The sequence below is a fragment of the Dromiciops gliroides genome, chromosome 3 (assembly GCF_019393635.1).
Source record: "Dromiciops gliroides isolate mDroGli1 chromosome 3, mDroGli1.pri, whole genome shotgun sequence".
Taxonomy (NCBI): domain Eukaryota; kingdom Metazoa; phylum Chordata; class Mammalia; order Microbiotheria; family Microbiotheriidae; genus Dromiciops; species Dromiciops gliroides.
Genome location: NC_057863.1, coordinates 306,488,887 through 306,505,311, shown reverse-complemented (window position 1 = coordinate 306,505,311; position 16,425 = coordinate 306,488,887). Strand labels below are relative to the sequence as shown.

The 16,425-nt window shown below is 36.7% G+C and overlaps 1 protein-coding gene across 1 annotated transcript in view; it reads left to right on the top strand.

Moving 5' to 3' along the window:
* Nucleotides 1–16,425, top strand: part of LOC122747036 (ABI family member 3 binding protein) — a 313,537-nt gene that overhangs the window by 223,928 nt on the left and 73,184 nt on the right. Inside the window, 7 exon segments of the mRNA XM_043993253.1 lie at nucleotides 561–620; nucleotides 2,241–2,315; nucleotides 3,192–3,239; nucleotides 4,414–4,488; nucleotides 7,442–7,504; nucleotides 12,991–13,065; nucleotides 15,258–15,329. Of these exon segments, the coding sequence (XP_043849188.1) occupies nucleotides 561–620; nucleotides 2,241–2,315; nucleotides 3,192–3,239; nucleotides 4,414–4,488; nucleotides 7,442–7,504; nucleotides 12,991–13,065; nucleotides 15,258–15,329 (468 nt within the window).

Genomic DNA, 16,425 nt, shown 5'->3' with positions numbered 1-16,425 from the left:
AGCGATGTGTCTGTTTGTAGAGGCATATTGAGTAGTGATGCTAGTAGAGAATTTCAAGGCAACTGAAAGAGTGATGTTCATTCTGCATCCAAATTTGGCATCTCTTGTTCCTTGAAGTGTCTGAGGTTCGGTTAAGTGATAAATAACCAACATATCAAGAGGAAAAGAATAAAACCTTCCTAACCACTACAAAACTGAGATGATTAGCTATTAAGTCAAAAGCTTCATTTTTCTTTCACCATAGAATTCCTGATCTTTTCTCCTCTCACGCCAACAAATTTGTGCACTTTACTTATGATTCTTAACCTGGGCCCTGTGAAGTTTTAAAAAATATATTTTGATAATGGTAGTTCATTATACTTAGTTTCCTTTGTATTCCTATTTATTTAATTTTGTGATTTGAACAATATTTTCCTGAGAAAGAAGTCCATAGGCTTTACCAAGTTGACAAAAAGAATTCATGAGACCTAAAAAAGTTAAGAACTCCTGACTTCTACTGATGGTGTTTCTTTTCACTTCTGATTATTATTTTGTGCTGTTTTTTTTTTTTTTTTTGCTAGTTTCTAAAATAGAACTGGAATCCGTTGCATTTAGCACTGAGTCACCAACGGCAACCATAGGTAATGATGTTCCCTTGAGAGGGGAGGTCATACAAGTTTCAGCTTTTCCATCTCATTGCTGCCCTCATTGCTTCAAGTTCTCATGCTTTGTGACTCTTTCATCTATTACAATGTCTCGCCTTTCACATTATACCCCTGCTGGTCCAATCAATTTTGAGAGTTGTAACTCATATAATGCTGATACAATCTTCTCTGCTGCTGTATGAGATTCACTGTTTTATAGCTTTTTTTCCCATCCTTGCCTTAATATTCAGTATTTAAAGTAATTTCAATACTGTATCATGAAATATAATCAGATTTTCAAAGCTGTATTTGACTGTCATTGAGTTCACTTATAATTTGAATTGACATGGTAGACACAACATTATCTTTATTATCTCAACTATTTCTAGTAGTTAAAAAGAATCCCATCTAGAGGTGCATGTCATAAGCTGTTAAGTGTCAGGCTTGGACTTGGGAAGCTGAATTCAAATCCTGCCCTTGGCATTTAATAGCTGTGTGACTCTGGGCAAGTCACTTGACATTTTTATGCCTCAGGCAGGTGCATAGTATTCATCTACTCAGTTGTACATGGGTTGTTGCAATCCGTGTTGGTGGAAAGTTTCCCATGCTGGGAAAATAACAGATACTTCACCTGACTATTTGTAAGATTTTGCTTATGCATTAAGCATCAAAGACTTTACCAAATTTTTTGTTCCTTCAACAAAATCTAACCTTACTCTACATATATTCTATTTGAAATTACAAGTAAAAAATAAAACCCTACCTTAGTCAATAATGCTGTCTGCTTTACTCCAATAAGTAGATAGCATTGTGCAGAGGAAAGAGTCCTGGGTCTAGAATCAGAGAGCAGAGATTCAAATTTTATCTTCAATGCTTACCCCTTCTGTGAGCTTGGATGTGTCACAATCTCCAAAGGCCTTGATTTCTGCATCAGAAGTGGTTCTCAAAATGGGATCTAAAGACCCCTGTGGTCTCCAAGAACCTTTTAGGGAGTGTGAAAGGTTAAAACCATCTTCATAATGAGACTAAGACATTTTAATTTCGAATTCAGTAAATACCTCACCTCAGACACTTACTAGCTGTGTGACCCTGGGCAAGTCACTTAACCCCAATTGCCTTAAACATCCAGGGCCATCTCCAGTCATCCTGATCTATATCTTGCCACTGGACCCAGATGGTTCTGTAGGAATGAGGTTGGTGACCTGACACAGCCCTCCCTCATTTAAATCCAATTCAGTGCAAGTCATGACATAACCTGATGTCATTGTCCTCCTTGAGAACAAAGGACAAACAACAGCAACAACAATCTTCGATCCTGTAAATACAAGTTTGAAATTGCTCTATCACTTGCCTACCTCCATGTGTCTTTGTCCTTCACAGCACTCGTCTACAGCGTCATGGTTTCCTGCACATTCTTTTGCGCATCTAACTTGTCTTCATATGTTGCATAAATGGTCATTGTCATTGTAGGTACATTTGTTTTTAATGTCTAATTAGTGATAGTTTTATCTTTAAATACATGGTGGCTGTGATGAAGATATGGTTGGTACTCCCTCCCATTAACTACTAGACTCTCATGATTAACACTGGAATAACACAAAACCTTTTTTCCTCTAGCTCCAGCAGAAACACAATATGCACATCCTATACCTAAAACATCACAGAGCCCTGATGAGCTACAGACCAAAGCTGGTAAATGAATTCTTTTCATTTGTTCAACAAATATTTATTGGGAGCCTATTATATGTGAGCTGCTTTGAGGCAGAGGTGTCAAATATTTGATGAACTAGATTAAACTGTAATTGGGAAATATTTAACAGAATAAATAAAAATACAATGAAATATTACATTTTAGATAACATTTCATTGTAAAACTAAGTATATTTTGAATAGTTTCTATTTGAATTTGACACCAACAGTCTTTTTAAAAAAATTTTTTCTCAATTACACCACTACTATTGGGAATGTAGATAAGTATGAGATGTAAAATGGAGGTAAGAATACTTATCTTCCAATATAGTTGGATCTATATGTATTTGATAGTAATAAAGTTCATTCATAACTTGAATTTCAAATAGCGAAACTTGGAGGGCTTTTTTTCTACTTACAAAGTATTGGAGTAACATAAGCAGAGCCTACTAGCATGAATCCCAAATGATCATGGCTGTTGATATGAAGAAGAGACAGAATTATTATTCCTCCATTCAAATTTTGAGTAACTATCAAACACGATTTCAAAATCCATTTATATTGGAAAATTTACTCCTTTAATCTTTGCTATAGGATTGGATCATAAACTGCTTGAGGAAAGGGACAGTAAGAACATTATATATTTGTCCAAAGCTAAGTAAGGTTATAGGTAGAGTAGGTTAGAGTAGATTTTTCTTTTCTTTTTTTTTTTAGTTTATGAGGAAAATAATAAATATCCAAGATAAAAATTTTCCATGTGATAAAACTGTTAGTGAATCTTTTGGGGAGTAAGAGTTGTTATTCTTTGAAGGTGTGATTCTTGTTAGCTGGTCCCATCACTGTATCGTTTTTAATTGATATTCTTTGTTTTTCATACAGTCTTGGAATCTATTACATATGTATCTGAGCCACCCACGGAAACAATAGGTAATGAGATATCTTCAGTGGCTGATTCCCATGAGCTTTTTTCCCCCTTCTTTCTCATCATCACCATTACCATTGCAGGTTCTTTCTCATTTTGAATTCATCCTGTGGCATCATCCTCTTTACCAAAACTTCATTTTCTTTCTAGGTTCCATATTCATCACATCATCATTAACAAATTTCTCTCCCTTCAAAGACTTAATAAAGCCTTGGAGATGTTTCTAGACTGAAACATGGCTTTGAATACCTCAGACACTGCTTCTCTGGGGCTCCCCTCCCTTGCTGAGAGTAATTCTGTTATTCTTCCTCACAGTTACATAATACTTTGCATTCAAACTCATTTACATGCCTGGTAGTTTGTTTCATTTTTTTTTAATTGCACAAAATGTTATGCTTCTCAGTCATATGCATGACTACCTCTTCATAAGTTGTGTTTGCTTAATCATTATTTCTTTTTCTTTTTTTAAAGAATTAAATGTTTCATATTGTGATGGTGATGGGGTAGGGAGAGTAGAAAGTGTGGGTCACAAAAATATTTACTCTGAATGTAATCTTTAGGTGTGTGAATCACAACTTTAGACCTGGAAGCCATCTTAAAGATCATCTGTTTATTATTTTATAAGTCAACAAGCATTTATAAAGCAACTATTGAATGCCAGGCACTATGCTAAGCACTGGGAATACAAAAGGGAAAAAGACAGTCATTTCCCTTCCAGTTGCTTATAATCTAATGGGGGAGACAACACAAAAATATGTGCGAATGAGCTACATACAAGATAAATAGGAAATAATCAACAGAGGGAAGGTAATAGGATGAAGAGGGATTTGGAAAAGACAGAAAATGGGATTTTAATTAAGCTTTAAAGGAAGCCAGGGAATCCAGGAGGAAGAGGAAGGAGAGAGTTTTAGCCAATGAAATTGCAGCTAGCATCTTGGGCAAGGAAAACAAGGAACAGCAAGAGTTATGAATCCAGGGTCACAGGATTGTACATATGGAACTTTGTAAAGGATAAGAACCCTGCTAAGGCCAAAGGTGCCAAGTCGTGAAGGCACCAACTTGCAAAGATAGAGAGTTATGGATATACTTTGTGGAAAACTACCGGTCACCCCACAAACCCATCACTACTCATCAATTGTAATGTTATGCCCTCCAATAATGTAGGGTACTTTTTTTCAGTTTCCATAGAGACAACATCTCTGCCTTCCAAAACTTTAGCACTGACCAGTCCAGATGTACCACAGACAAAACCTGGTAAATATGTTGTTATGTTGTATTTATTTTCAGCATGTGGGGTGAGTCTTTGAGGAAATCCATGGGGATGGAAAAGCTATCTGGCCCACACAGGGCTAACAATAGAGGATCTCATTTTCTGTACGTACATCTATATCTATCTTCTGTCCATGCACATAATTTAGCCACCAATCCATCACAAATACACTGTGAAGACGAATTTAAAAGTGATTTTGAAGAGCTCTTCATTTACTATAGAAAATGTTTAATAATGAGGAAATAAGAGTCTTGTCAGGTGTGATCACTTGAAAATACAAGTTCTCACTGATAACATTCTGATAACAGTATCTTCCACTATACTAGAGTGTTAATGAACCTGGCCAAGAGAACAGGGAGAAGCTCTAAAATCCTGTGGAACCCATGATTTGAGACTCAAATAACATTGAGGAAAATATAAAACTAAAAAAATCCCTGTAATACAACTTTCTTGTGGTTTCCTTAAGCAGGCTTTACTCTTCATTAAATCAGAAGGTTGCATGTAGAGCCAATTGGTTTGTGATTACACAGAGTCTTAGAATCTCTTATTTTTCTATCCTGAGGTCTCAACTAATTCAATGATAAGTGATAGGAACTTAAAGTAATGTTGGTCGATTTTGCCCATAATAAAAAGGTACTTTTAGAATGGATATGGAAATTAATGATATAAATATGGTTTTGAGATTATCTGTGCATTCCAGTTATTCTTGTACCTAATTGCTAAGTATAATAAAAAACCATGTGGAGATGTATAAAAAATAAAATCCCCCTCTAAAGATATGATTGTACTCAAAATATTACAAGGATAGGGGTGGCTAGGTGGTGCAGTGGATAAAGCACCGGCCCTGGATTCAGGAGTACCTGAGTTCAAATCCAGCCTCAGACACTTGACACTTACTAGCTGTGTGACCCTGGGCAAGTCACTTAACCCCTATGGCCCCGCAAAAAAACAAACAAACAAAAATATTACAAGGATATCACAACTTTGGGAAAAGAAATTTCATTTCACCAGTATCCAAGCATGAGAGCTTATCTGGAATTCCATGTTGACAAAAGTGAACAACTTTTCACCCCCCACCATTGTTCTGATCCATGCATTCAAGGTATGCCTGTCATTGACTAAATGGTGGACAAAACTATAGCGTATTCATCCTATTATCATCTGGAATATCAATTAGATCATCTATTCTAAAATGCTATATGGCATGTCTTAGCTATATTTTTGTTACCCTAAAACTTTTAAAGCTTTAGCTGTTACTATTATTATTGTCATTATTAACACTATTATCAGGTAGCCAATAAGCATTTATTCAATGTTTACTCCGTGCCTGTACTAGGAATACATGGTAGCAAAGTCTGCCAGAGAAGAAATACAGGAGAACCAACCTGAGGCACTTCCTTAAACACAAATGTTCCAAACTTACAGGCTGGAGAAATGGGTCATGGGGATGTTCCAGGGTGACAGGGCAATTGACGCTCCATCTCTACCATTTCTCCACAGAATCATCTTATATTTGTGGTCTTCACCTGAGGAATTTTGTCCATGGTGTTAAGTTCCTTGACTTCCTTTTGAGAAGGGAATGTTAAGCCTGGCTCATACCTCAGTGATTAGGGAACCACATGGTTGGGAGGATGTCTAGAATTATAAATTTCATGACCAGAGTGATCATTTAGTGTTGGCCTGAAGTCAGGGAGACTCATCTTGCTCTGTTCAAATCTGATCTCAGACACTTCCTAGCTGTGTGACACTGGGCAAGTCACTTAACTCTGTTTGCCTCAGTTTCCTCATCTATAAAATGAGCTAGAGAGGAAATGGCAAACTACTCCAGTATCTTTGCCACAAAAATCATAAGTAGGGTCATGAGGAGTCAGAAACAACTGAAATGACCCAACAACAACAAGGCCAGGCATGGAAGTATATGCCTGTGATCTCTCCTACTCATGAGGCTAAAGCTAATGTTTCACTTGAGTTCAGTACTTCTGAGCTGCAATAAGCCAGGAGTTTATCAGGTGGCCACTCTAAGTTTGGGATTAGTATGATAAGTCCCTAGGAATAGGGGCAGCTGGGTTACCAAGGAGGGGCAAGCCAGTCTAGGTTAGAGACAAAGTGAATCAATTTCAGTGCTGGTTCAGCAGAAGAGTTGGGCCCATAAATGGCCACTATACTTCCAGCCTGGGCACTCTCTCCATTACCCCCCCACCAAAAAAAAAAATCTCAAAGAAAAATGTATTTTCTAAAGCTTAATAAATGTGATTGCTTCTGTATGTCTCTAGTGATAGCCATCATACACATATTAATTAAAGAAATTTTTTCTGAAGCAGCAGAAATATCAGCCTGTTTTCCACCTTTTCCAATGGGATGTTAACATTTGATTTTATTATTAAAGGCTTAGTTTAGTTTTTCACAGAATTTTCCCTGGAACTTTTTAGTACTTAGATGATAAAGGGAAACACAGTGTAACAATACTCCCTCAGAGGCTTTTTTCCCTTGCTTTTTCTATAACAAATATTCAGAATTGCAGATGCTCAATAATAGTCATTTGCACTATTGGCATTTCCTTTGGGAATAGAAATTGGCAAGTTGATTTCTCATTAATAGCTTCTATATAACCATGCTTCAAATAGCTCACCTCTGTATTTTTAAAACAGGGAAGCTGTGTAAAGGAGATCCTGATATCCCTATTATTACTCACCTTCTCTTATGTTTCCTAAAGCTAATTTTAAATTAGATTCTTCTGGAATCCACCAGTTTTGCTTCCCTCAGGCCAGGTGCTCCTATGTCACTTGGAATGTAACTTCTACATTTTACTTCCATTTTTGTTACCCACAAAAGGTTTTCATACCTTATAGGATGGTGATGTCAAGGTCCCTTGTAATTTAGCAGTTTCTGAATATGGAAGGGTTCAATGGCCTTCAACCCGTGTCTTTTTCTTTTCAGCTCCAAAACAGACAACACGTGCTCCACCCAAAATGAAAACCACACCAAGTTCAGTCAAGCCTGGTAAATGTATAATTTCATATTTCAACAGGGTTTGGGTCTGTGAGTATATATTCTATTCCACTGAATTGAATGAAGGGAGGAGAGGATTTGGTTTATTTATGATTGTTTTCCCCTTTGAACAGATTTTTTTCTCAGTAGCTCATCGAGCCTTGATTTTCAGAGACTTAATGGAAGCAAATATTAAATCTGTTTATTACACAAAGTTGACACACAATTATCATTGGTTTTGTAGGGACCAAATTTTAATTGGGGAGTGTTAGCTAGGCAGCTCGCCGCAATATTGGGGCAAGGAAGGAGACCAACAGCCTCCCTCAAAAACAGAACAGGGTTTATTAACAAGAACAAACTTAAAAACGCAAGCAAGATAAGTAGAATTAAGGGAAAGGAAAAAATGGGAGCAGGGAAACGATAGTCACTTTCCAGCTTCAAGCTAGAATGGCGAAACTCTTCCCTTCTTTCCAGCAGACCCTAGCCTGACCACACTAAGCCAACTGGCTGGCAGCCCTGACTGACAGTCACATGACTGCCCTCACTGGGCTTCCAGTCATTATAATTTTGCCAGGCCCATGTAGGCGTCAGTGAGTGGTGATGACATGAGGTGGCAGCACCATGGCGAGGGCTACAACCAGTGGGTGGAGCACCACACCATTGTGGAGTAGCAGTGCCTGAGCCCCCAGCGAGTGCACGCACCGGGGTTTTTTAATTCTAGCCAAAAGATTGGGTCATAAAAGCCTCAAATAACAATTCTTTATAGTTTCCTCGGAGGATAGACTCGAAGTCAAGTAGAAATTGATAGAAGAACCAGGATGATCCTTACCTAGCTAGAGGACATTGTGTCCTTATTCCTCCTTTATAATTCCCCACTCTAGACCAAGTAAGCTTTACCTTTGATCTTCACCCAACAGTCTAGGACAACTAAATCCTCATTTTCATTCAGTGAAAAATCTAAAATAAAGATGTTCAGGAAGGGTAGAAAGATGGGGCCAAAGGTATCCTGGAGTCAACTCTAAGCAGTTTGGGCTTGTCAATTGTGAAATTTTCATTGTCAAGATTTACAATTTGGAAATTGGGCATTTACTACAGATCAGTGCTTGATTAATAAATCAGTTTTACTTGGAATTGCCTCACATTATTTATAGTCTTTACCTGATGATTTTTGTCCATAGGTTTTTTTCGTGTGTGTTTGTAAAGATTTAAGAAGGTGTTAATAATGTAAATTAAACTTAAAAGTGTACATGCATACTCCCCTGTAACCCCCAGAGAGCAAGGTTATTAAATATTTACCAGCACACTCCTATTTGCTCTATAAATATTGCTTGAGCTCAGCAAGACTGCAGTGAAAGGCTCAGGGAATGAAGTCATCACCAGATTGGTGACCTACTAATTGTAGATTAATAATAATAAGAAGAAAAATAATAATAATTGCCATTCATATAGCACTTGAAGGTTTGCAAAGTGCTTTATATTCATCGTCTTTGTTTTGGTTTTTTGGTTATATCCATTATCTTATCTGAGCCTCATAACACCCCTAGGGGTATGAAGTTGGAAGCATTATGAATCTGGTCCCACCATGGCTAAGTGCCCTCACTGTCATACCTAATATCAGATCCACAAAAAGGATACAGCAATCCTGATTATAAAGTCCAGCAACTTCTGAAAAAAAAATATCATGAATAATTAATCTTTCAGTAAAACAGCAAAAAAGATTAATTTACATGATAATTTGTTATATATTTGAAAGGAATAGCAAGTTGTTCATAGTAGATTTGCAGTTTCATGTGCAATCATCTTTTTTTATTGTACGGTTATGGAAATGCTTGTTTCATTCCATAAATATGTTTTAATGTAATAAAAAAGACAAAAATTGGGGACGGCTAGGTGGCGCAGTGGATAAAGCACCGGCCCTGGATTCAGGAGTTCCTGAGTTCAAATCCGGCCTCAGACACTTGACACTTACTAGCTGTGTGACCCTGGGCAAGTCACTTAACCCCCATTGCCCTGCAAAAAAAAAAAAAAAAGACAAAAATTAAAATAGTATAACCAAATACCAGGATGAGAGAAGATAAAGGATAAGAAATATTTTATCACAAATAGAGTACTGGAAAAAGTAGTTTGGCCAAATAAAAGAATACAGAACATTAGAAACTGGGAGAGAACTTAGGTATCAACTAGCCCAAATTCCTAATTAGGTGAGGAAAACTGGGATAAGAGAAAGTTTAAAAAAGAAAAAGGAAAAAAAGAAGGGATACAGTAACATATTGAGGTAAAAAATGAAATTGGATCAAATAAAAGGCAAAGATTAGAATAGAAATGATCAAAATACTACAATTACTAAAATGACAGAAGAAAAAGCAGACTACTCAGGAAAGTTAAGGCTAGTAGGCATCTAAGTTCCATGTTTAATAAAATGAAAATAAATGAGATACACAAAAACAGCTGAGATTGATTTGCTTTCAGTATCTCTTTAAGCACTGCTTTCAATTTCTATTCTCAAAGAAATTAGACTAGTAAATCAAGACCTTGCCATTTTATTTTCCATTCTTGTACTGTCTCTTAAATAGCACACCTAGTTCAGTTTCCAGATTGACATGATTCTTCTTAGCAGATTTCCAATAAATTCTAATAAATTATTTATCATTCAGATTTCTGAAATAGGCTAAGCAGCCCACTGAGCAATGAATAAAATGGGTTTTTTAAGGACCTGGCTCTGAAACACCACAATAAGTGCCAGAATATAATGATGGAGCTTTCTGAGACTCCACCAATCCTGACACCCCCCCCCCAAGAACCCCCTAGCATCTACTGTGGAAAATCTTTGCAACCCCAAAAGCTCCTGAGTTTGGCAGCTTTACTAAATGCCATAGGGTGATTACAGAACTGCTTGCCCCTAAGGTGACTCACATGCTTTCTTTCTGCAGGCCATAAAAAGAAAGTCCACAAGTGACTTTCTCCATCAGTTTATGGACACAAAAATGTAACCTCGTTATTTATTGAAAAATAATGGGTAGAATTAAGACTTCTTCAATTCCAAGGGGAATAGCATGATCTGATTGGAATGGATTCCTCACAACATTATGCATTTTAAATGGTTTCAATTATTAAGATATGTTTAGGAGGCAAGGTACAGTCTATGAAAGATCAGCATGTATATGTGACTATACATAAGAAAAATATAGCCCATTTCTATCTGAAATTGGACCATTATATAAAATTATATATAAACAGAATTATCTGGTATTGGAATCCTGTTACTTCGTTTTCATGTTTCAAATTGGTTTTTTGCAAATAGGCATGCTAAAGGGTGCATCCTATGAGGTGGAAAATCTACAGTGTTCATAATGAAAATAGATTGTATAATTCATATTTATATTCTGTAACAAAAAGCCCAAACAATGTCTACCAAAATAAATGCAATTACACCTCTATCACTACTTTCATGAGCCCTGCTTTCATTTATGTGAGAGACAGCTTATATAAATAGTAGTCACTACTATGGTTGTATCTTGGACCTAGATAAATTGAGAAATTATTATGTTTAAACAAAAATAATTATGATAGAATTACAAGAGAAATTCGAAGTCAGTTGTCTGCTAGTTTCTCAAGGAAGAATTAGACCCAAAGGCCAAATTTCAATCAAGTTATGTAGGTTGTTCCTATTGAATTGGGTTGGGGGGGGGGGTGGAGTCATTTGCTTAAGTCACAATAGTCCATTTGTCTCATGTCCAGCAGCCAGAAGGGGCAAGGGCGTCCCTGAGAATCTGTTATCACTTTGTTACTTGGAAATCCTTTTACCAAAGGTGCATATAAACATACTTTTTTACTGAAGGCAAGCCGTCGGGAAATTAGATAAATAGCCCAAATGTTATATATATATAAAAGCAGGTATAACAAGACATTCTGAGTTGACACTATCCACTTCAAAGTGTGGTGTTTTATTTTGTTTTTACCTGACCCAGGATTATATAGTGCAGGAAACCTGCTCTGTCTCAACACAAAATCAGTAAGTGGTGCGGCAATTTAAAGTTCAGACAGTTGCGTGGCACCCTAAAAGCTTAACTGAATCATCTGGGCTCTGTAACTAGTGTGTGTCAGATATTGGATCTGAACCAGCACCTCAGTTCTTTTAACCTCAAGTAAGCTCTCAACCACTAATCCATCTTGCCTCTTTTAAAGTATGATATCATCTATTAATTGAAAGTTATCATTAACTTTAAAACCTGGTGGACCAGCAAAATTCTATCTGGCCTTCACTCTCAAGATTATACTATTGTATGATTTACCCCTTCCCCAGATTATAGAGGAAGTCTGGCCTAGTGGGTAGCAGGACAGCCTTAATTAGGAAGACTTCAATACATACAAGAGGGTATGACCAGAGGAAAGTTATTTAATATTCCGGTGTCCCCATCCCCTTTAATGGATAAAGTTTCCACCCTATACCAATAACATCCCATGTTGTGTAATTTAAGATTCTAAATGTGGATTCTAATCTGTTCCCCCAGTTTGGGGGAAACTGACTAAAAATCACTGATAAAACGAGTTTAGGTTTTTAAGGGTTTATTGGAAAATAGAAAGAAAAAGATTGAGAACAGAATTCTAACAGCCTGGCATTCCTATCTTTCCTCAAATTTCCTGTGAAGTCCTCTGCCGCCACCACCATCAAGTCAGGAAGCCAAAAAGGGCAGCGCTGTCTGCGCAGGCTCCCTTTCCTCCTTCTTGTCTCCTCCCAGACCATAGGAGGCTCCTCAAGTTGATTGGCTGGTAGCCTTGATAGACAGCACCCATGAGCAAACGTCATTTCCTGACGCCAAGGAAAAGCCACAATGCCTCTGAGGCATTTTCCTCATGGTGGAGCTTTCCACAGCAAGTCTCCAGTAGGTGGTGTCATTCCAATCATTACAATGTACACACTAAGCAAATAAATCCCCACAAAGCAATAACCAAAATGAAAGATGATTTTAATGTGTAGAAATGGCTTTATCTTTTGTCATCCCAAGAATTGTATAATCTTGCAAATTATGAACTTCCATATTATTGGTTTTCTAAAACTTGACTCTTCTTTTGCCAAAAATGGCTCTTAACACCGTAGTACCTCCAGTCAATGGGAAATACGGAAGGATGTGAGGAGGTTGGTGATCCTAGCCAGAGACAAAAAGGCCACTCTTTCAAAATCAATTTCTCTATACTCTGACAGAAAAGTAATTGACGATTCTTCATCTTTCTATAATGAATAGTCCAGTTTTGTGGCTTCTCAGTCTTCATTTTCCCTGAGGATCTGAATTTACATCTATGCTACCTCTAAGTTGTTGGGTTTTGGTGGTTGTATTTTTTTTTCTGACCAAGGCTTGGATTTTCTTTATTTTCTAAATTCCACAACAGCAATACTTTTTAAAACCCATTTTAGGCATAAGGCATGGCATGTTTGTGTGTTAAACATGACTATCATACACTGATATCAAGACGATTCATGACAAAGTTCATTTTTTCAGCTCCTAAGGGTTCTCGACCTGTCACTTCAAAACCGAAAATATCACCAAGACCACATGTGCCACCAACTCTACCTGGTAAATGCCTTACCTTGTATCTAAGTCAAATGCATTTAATTTCAGTCTTGACTGAAGGATAATATGGGGGTTATTGGTTAGAAGGTAAATCGCAAACATTTATGCTTAGTATTTGTTCAAAGATCATGTTGTACCCCACAAATTAGTCTGATACAGAAGTTTGATAATAGTTGTAATATTTACTAGCATGATGCAGCTAGTAAAAGGATTTTAAAGCATTTAGCACCCAATTAAGAGTATTTCCCTTCTCTTAGAGTGAAAGAATACTTGTACTCTAATAGCATAGCTAATGAGAGTCAGTGTGGCATAATGGACACAGGGCTGACTCGAAAGCTTGGAAGACCATCCTTTGACACATACTGTCAGAATGGCCTTGGCAAAAGTCGTTGAATGCTCTCAATGCTCTATTCAACTCTACGACTTTAAGTAACAGAAGATGCTGACCTATACTGGTAGAGGGAGCTTCCTCATCAGGGAAGGCAGATTCAGTCCCTGTCTCATTATAAAGAACCTAGCCATGTGAATTGTGGACAAACTATTTCATGTGCCTCTCATTTTAACAAAATAGCAAGTGGGAATACAGAATTTGGGTAATTCCACAAAGGACCAGCTGTTTTTACAAATAAAGAAGAAAATGATGCTTAATCTCTCCCTTGACTTCTGAAATGGTATTGGAGAATTCAGATTTTCCAATGTGGACTTATTTTCTAAGATTATGGGAAGAAAAGAATCTTTAAACCCAGTAAGCCCTTGTCTCATTTGTGAGTGAAAGGAACTTTAGAGAAGCCTAGCAAGGGAAGCCCTCTTCAAATTTAATCAGGGAGAGTGCGAGTCTGTGGTCTATCAAGAAATGGGGCAGGGGAAGGGGCAGCTAGGTGGCACAGTGGATAAAGCACCAGCCCTGGATTCAGAAGGACCTGAGTTCAAATCCAGCCTCAAACACTTGATATTTACTAGCTGTGTGACCCTGAGCAAGTCATTTAATCCTCATTGCCCCACCAAAAAAAAAAAAAAGATAGGGAAGGATTGAGCAGACAAACTGACAGAACCCATGTCTGTATATTTGCTGGTCACTATCTACTGCCAGTAACTAGTTTATAAACTAGACAGAAATAGAAAATTGGAAGGGCAAATTAAGGCAGCATTTTTCCCTTTCTATTTTTAGAGGGCATACTATTTATTACACTGAAGGTTCCTGGGGTCACAGAGCCAAATTTAATAGACAAGTAAGAAAGAAACAAACTAATGGAAATCATATCATGTCAATACTTATCTTTCGAATTTAAAAAATATTTTGATGCTGTCCACTAAAATAATATTTTCATGTGTGACAGTAAATAATAATGCTAACTTAAATGAATACTTTTATTGGTCTTCTCTGTTCATCAGAAAAAATGACTTCCATCCTCCAATAGCATAATCCTACCATCTCATCTCACCACTGAAATTATTTTTATTTTTTGAAATTGATTATTTGCACTAAAGCTTAGCTCTTTTTTTTCTTGTGTAGACTCTTGGCTCATCCATAAATGTAGTTATTATGTTAAGTAAAAATAAGCAGAAAATCATCATCATAAAATTAATCTAAGCTGGGCCTTCTTATCCTGGGGGACTATGGACTTGCTATGGAATAGTTGGTTTTCTTTGTAATCCTATGTATTTTATCATATCCATTTAAAAACATTATTCTAAAGAGGACCCATAAGTTTTACCACATTGCCAAAGGGGTCCATGACACAATCAAGGTTGAGAATTCCTATTTTTAGGTTTTTCTTGTAATCTTTCTCAACTGATTTTTCTGCTATTGGAGTAAATGTCCAGCTAAAGTTGACATTACTTCTTTCTCTATTTCCATTGCTTTGGCAGTGCTGTCATCATTGTGCCCTATTTTACTGTCCCAAAGGGGTAGTATAGACATCATTGATAACTGCAAAATAATTTAATTTTTCTTATAGACTTGAGTCCTACCCTGTGGATATCCTGAAATAATGATAAATACTGAGAGTCAGAACTCTTGGTTTTGATTCCTGCCTCTGAAACCTACTGGCTTTGTTCTTGTGGGCAGCTACTTAAACCCTTAGAGACTCAGTTTTCTCATCTGTAAAATGAATCCTCTTAGATCTTTGAATCTATATATCAAACTTTGTCTCATTTGTTATCTAAAGAATGTAACCTTCAATCTTGTTTTTCAGCTCCTGCAGAAAGACACATCTCTTCCTCACCTCAGCCATCCCCAAGTCCTGTAATAACTCCCACCACATATGGTAAAATATTTGTTCACTGTGAATTGAGTGACCAGAGAAATTGTTATCTAGCAACTAAACTTAAGAAAAATCACCTTTTCTTTTAGCCTTCATTACTATGACCAATGACCAAATTCAATACAAACATAATTTCCTCCCCCTGCCCAGGAGCTAATCTCAAATATATATATATATATACACACACACATATATATATATACACATATATATATACATATATATATATATACATATATATATATACATATATATATACATATATATATATATACATATATATATATATATGGAAAATTTTAAAAAACCATGAATCTTGAGTTCCACCAAAATAAGCTCATGGGAATTTATTCTAAGATACAGTTCAATGTGCTCTGAGTTCTATTATGTGCTTCAGGTTACTACTTTTCTAAGGAAAGTCTAACTTTAGAATAGCTAGCCAACCAGTTGACCTATCTTCTAAGCCCAATGCAAAACCTTCACAGGAAAGCAGAGGGTGCAGTGGAAAGAGGAAAATATTTGTAGTCAAGAAAATGTGAATTTCAATCCTGCCTCAGACATTACTAGGTGGGCAAATCTTTTAAACTTCTTTCAGACTCATTTTCCTCATCTGTAATATAGGCTCAATAGCAGCACTTCACTCAAAGAATCAAGAGAGAATATTAATAGAACAGAGAATCAATAGAGAATATTAATCGTAGAGATGGCCTACGTAAAATATTTTGCCAATCTTCAATATAAACACTATGTATAATTGTGGTTCTCATTATTCTGTTTTGAGCTAAAGTCAGCTCAGACTCCCCCACCCCCACCCGCACACCTCCAGAAAATAATATTCCAGAGCAAAAGGCCCTCATTTAAAAAACAAACAAAAAAACAGAACTATTTGTTAGAACTTCAAATCCTAGGGAACACTTTGCCACTATAAAAATGTATTCCTTGTATCCAATGACCGAGAGTCAGTCTAAAATTCATTGTTCTGATCATATGAAATATGAATCAAGGGAAGACAGAATTAGCTTTCTTCTGCTTTGGATTAGTGAGCAGTCTGTATACCAATGCAAGGATATCATTAGACTCAATAATCTGTACACATCTG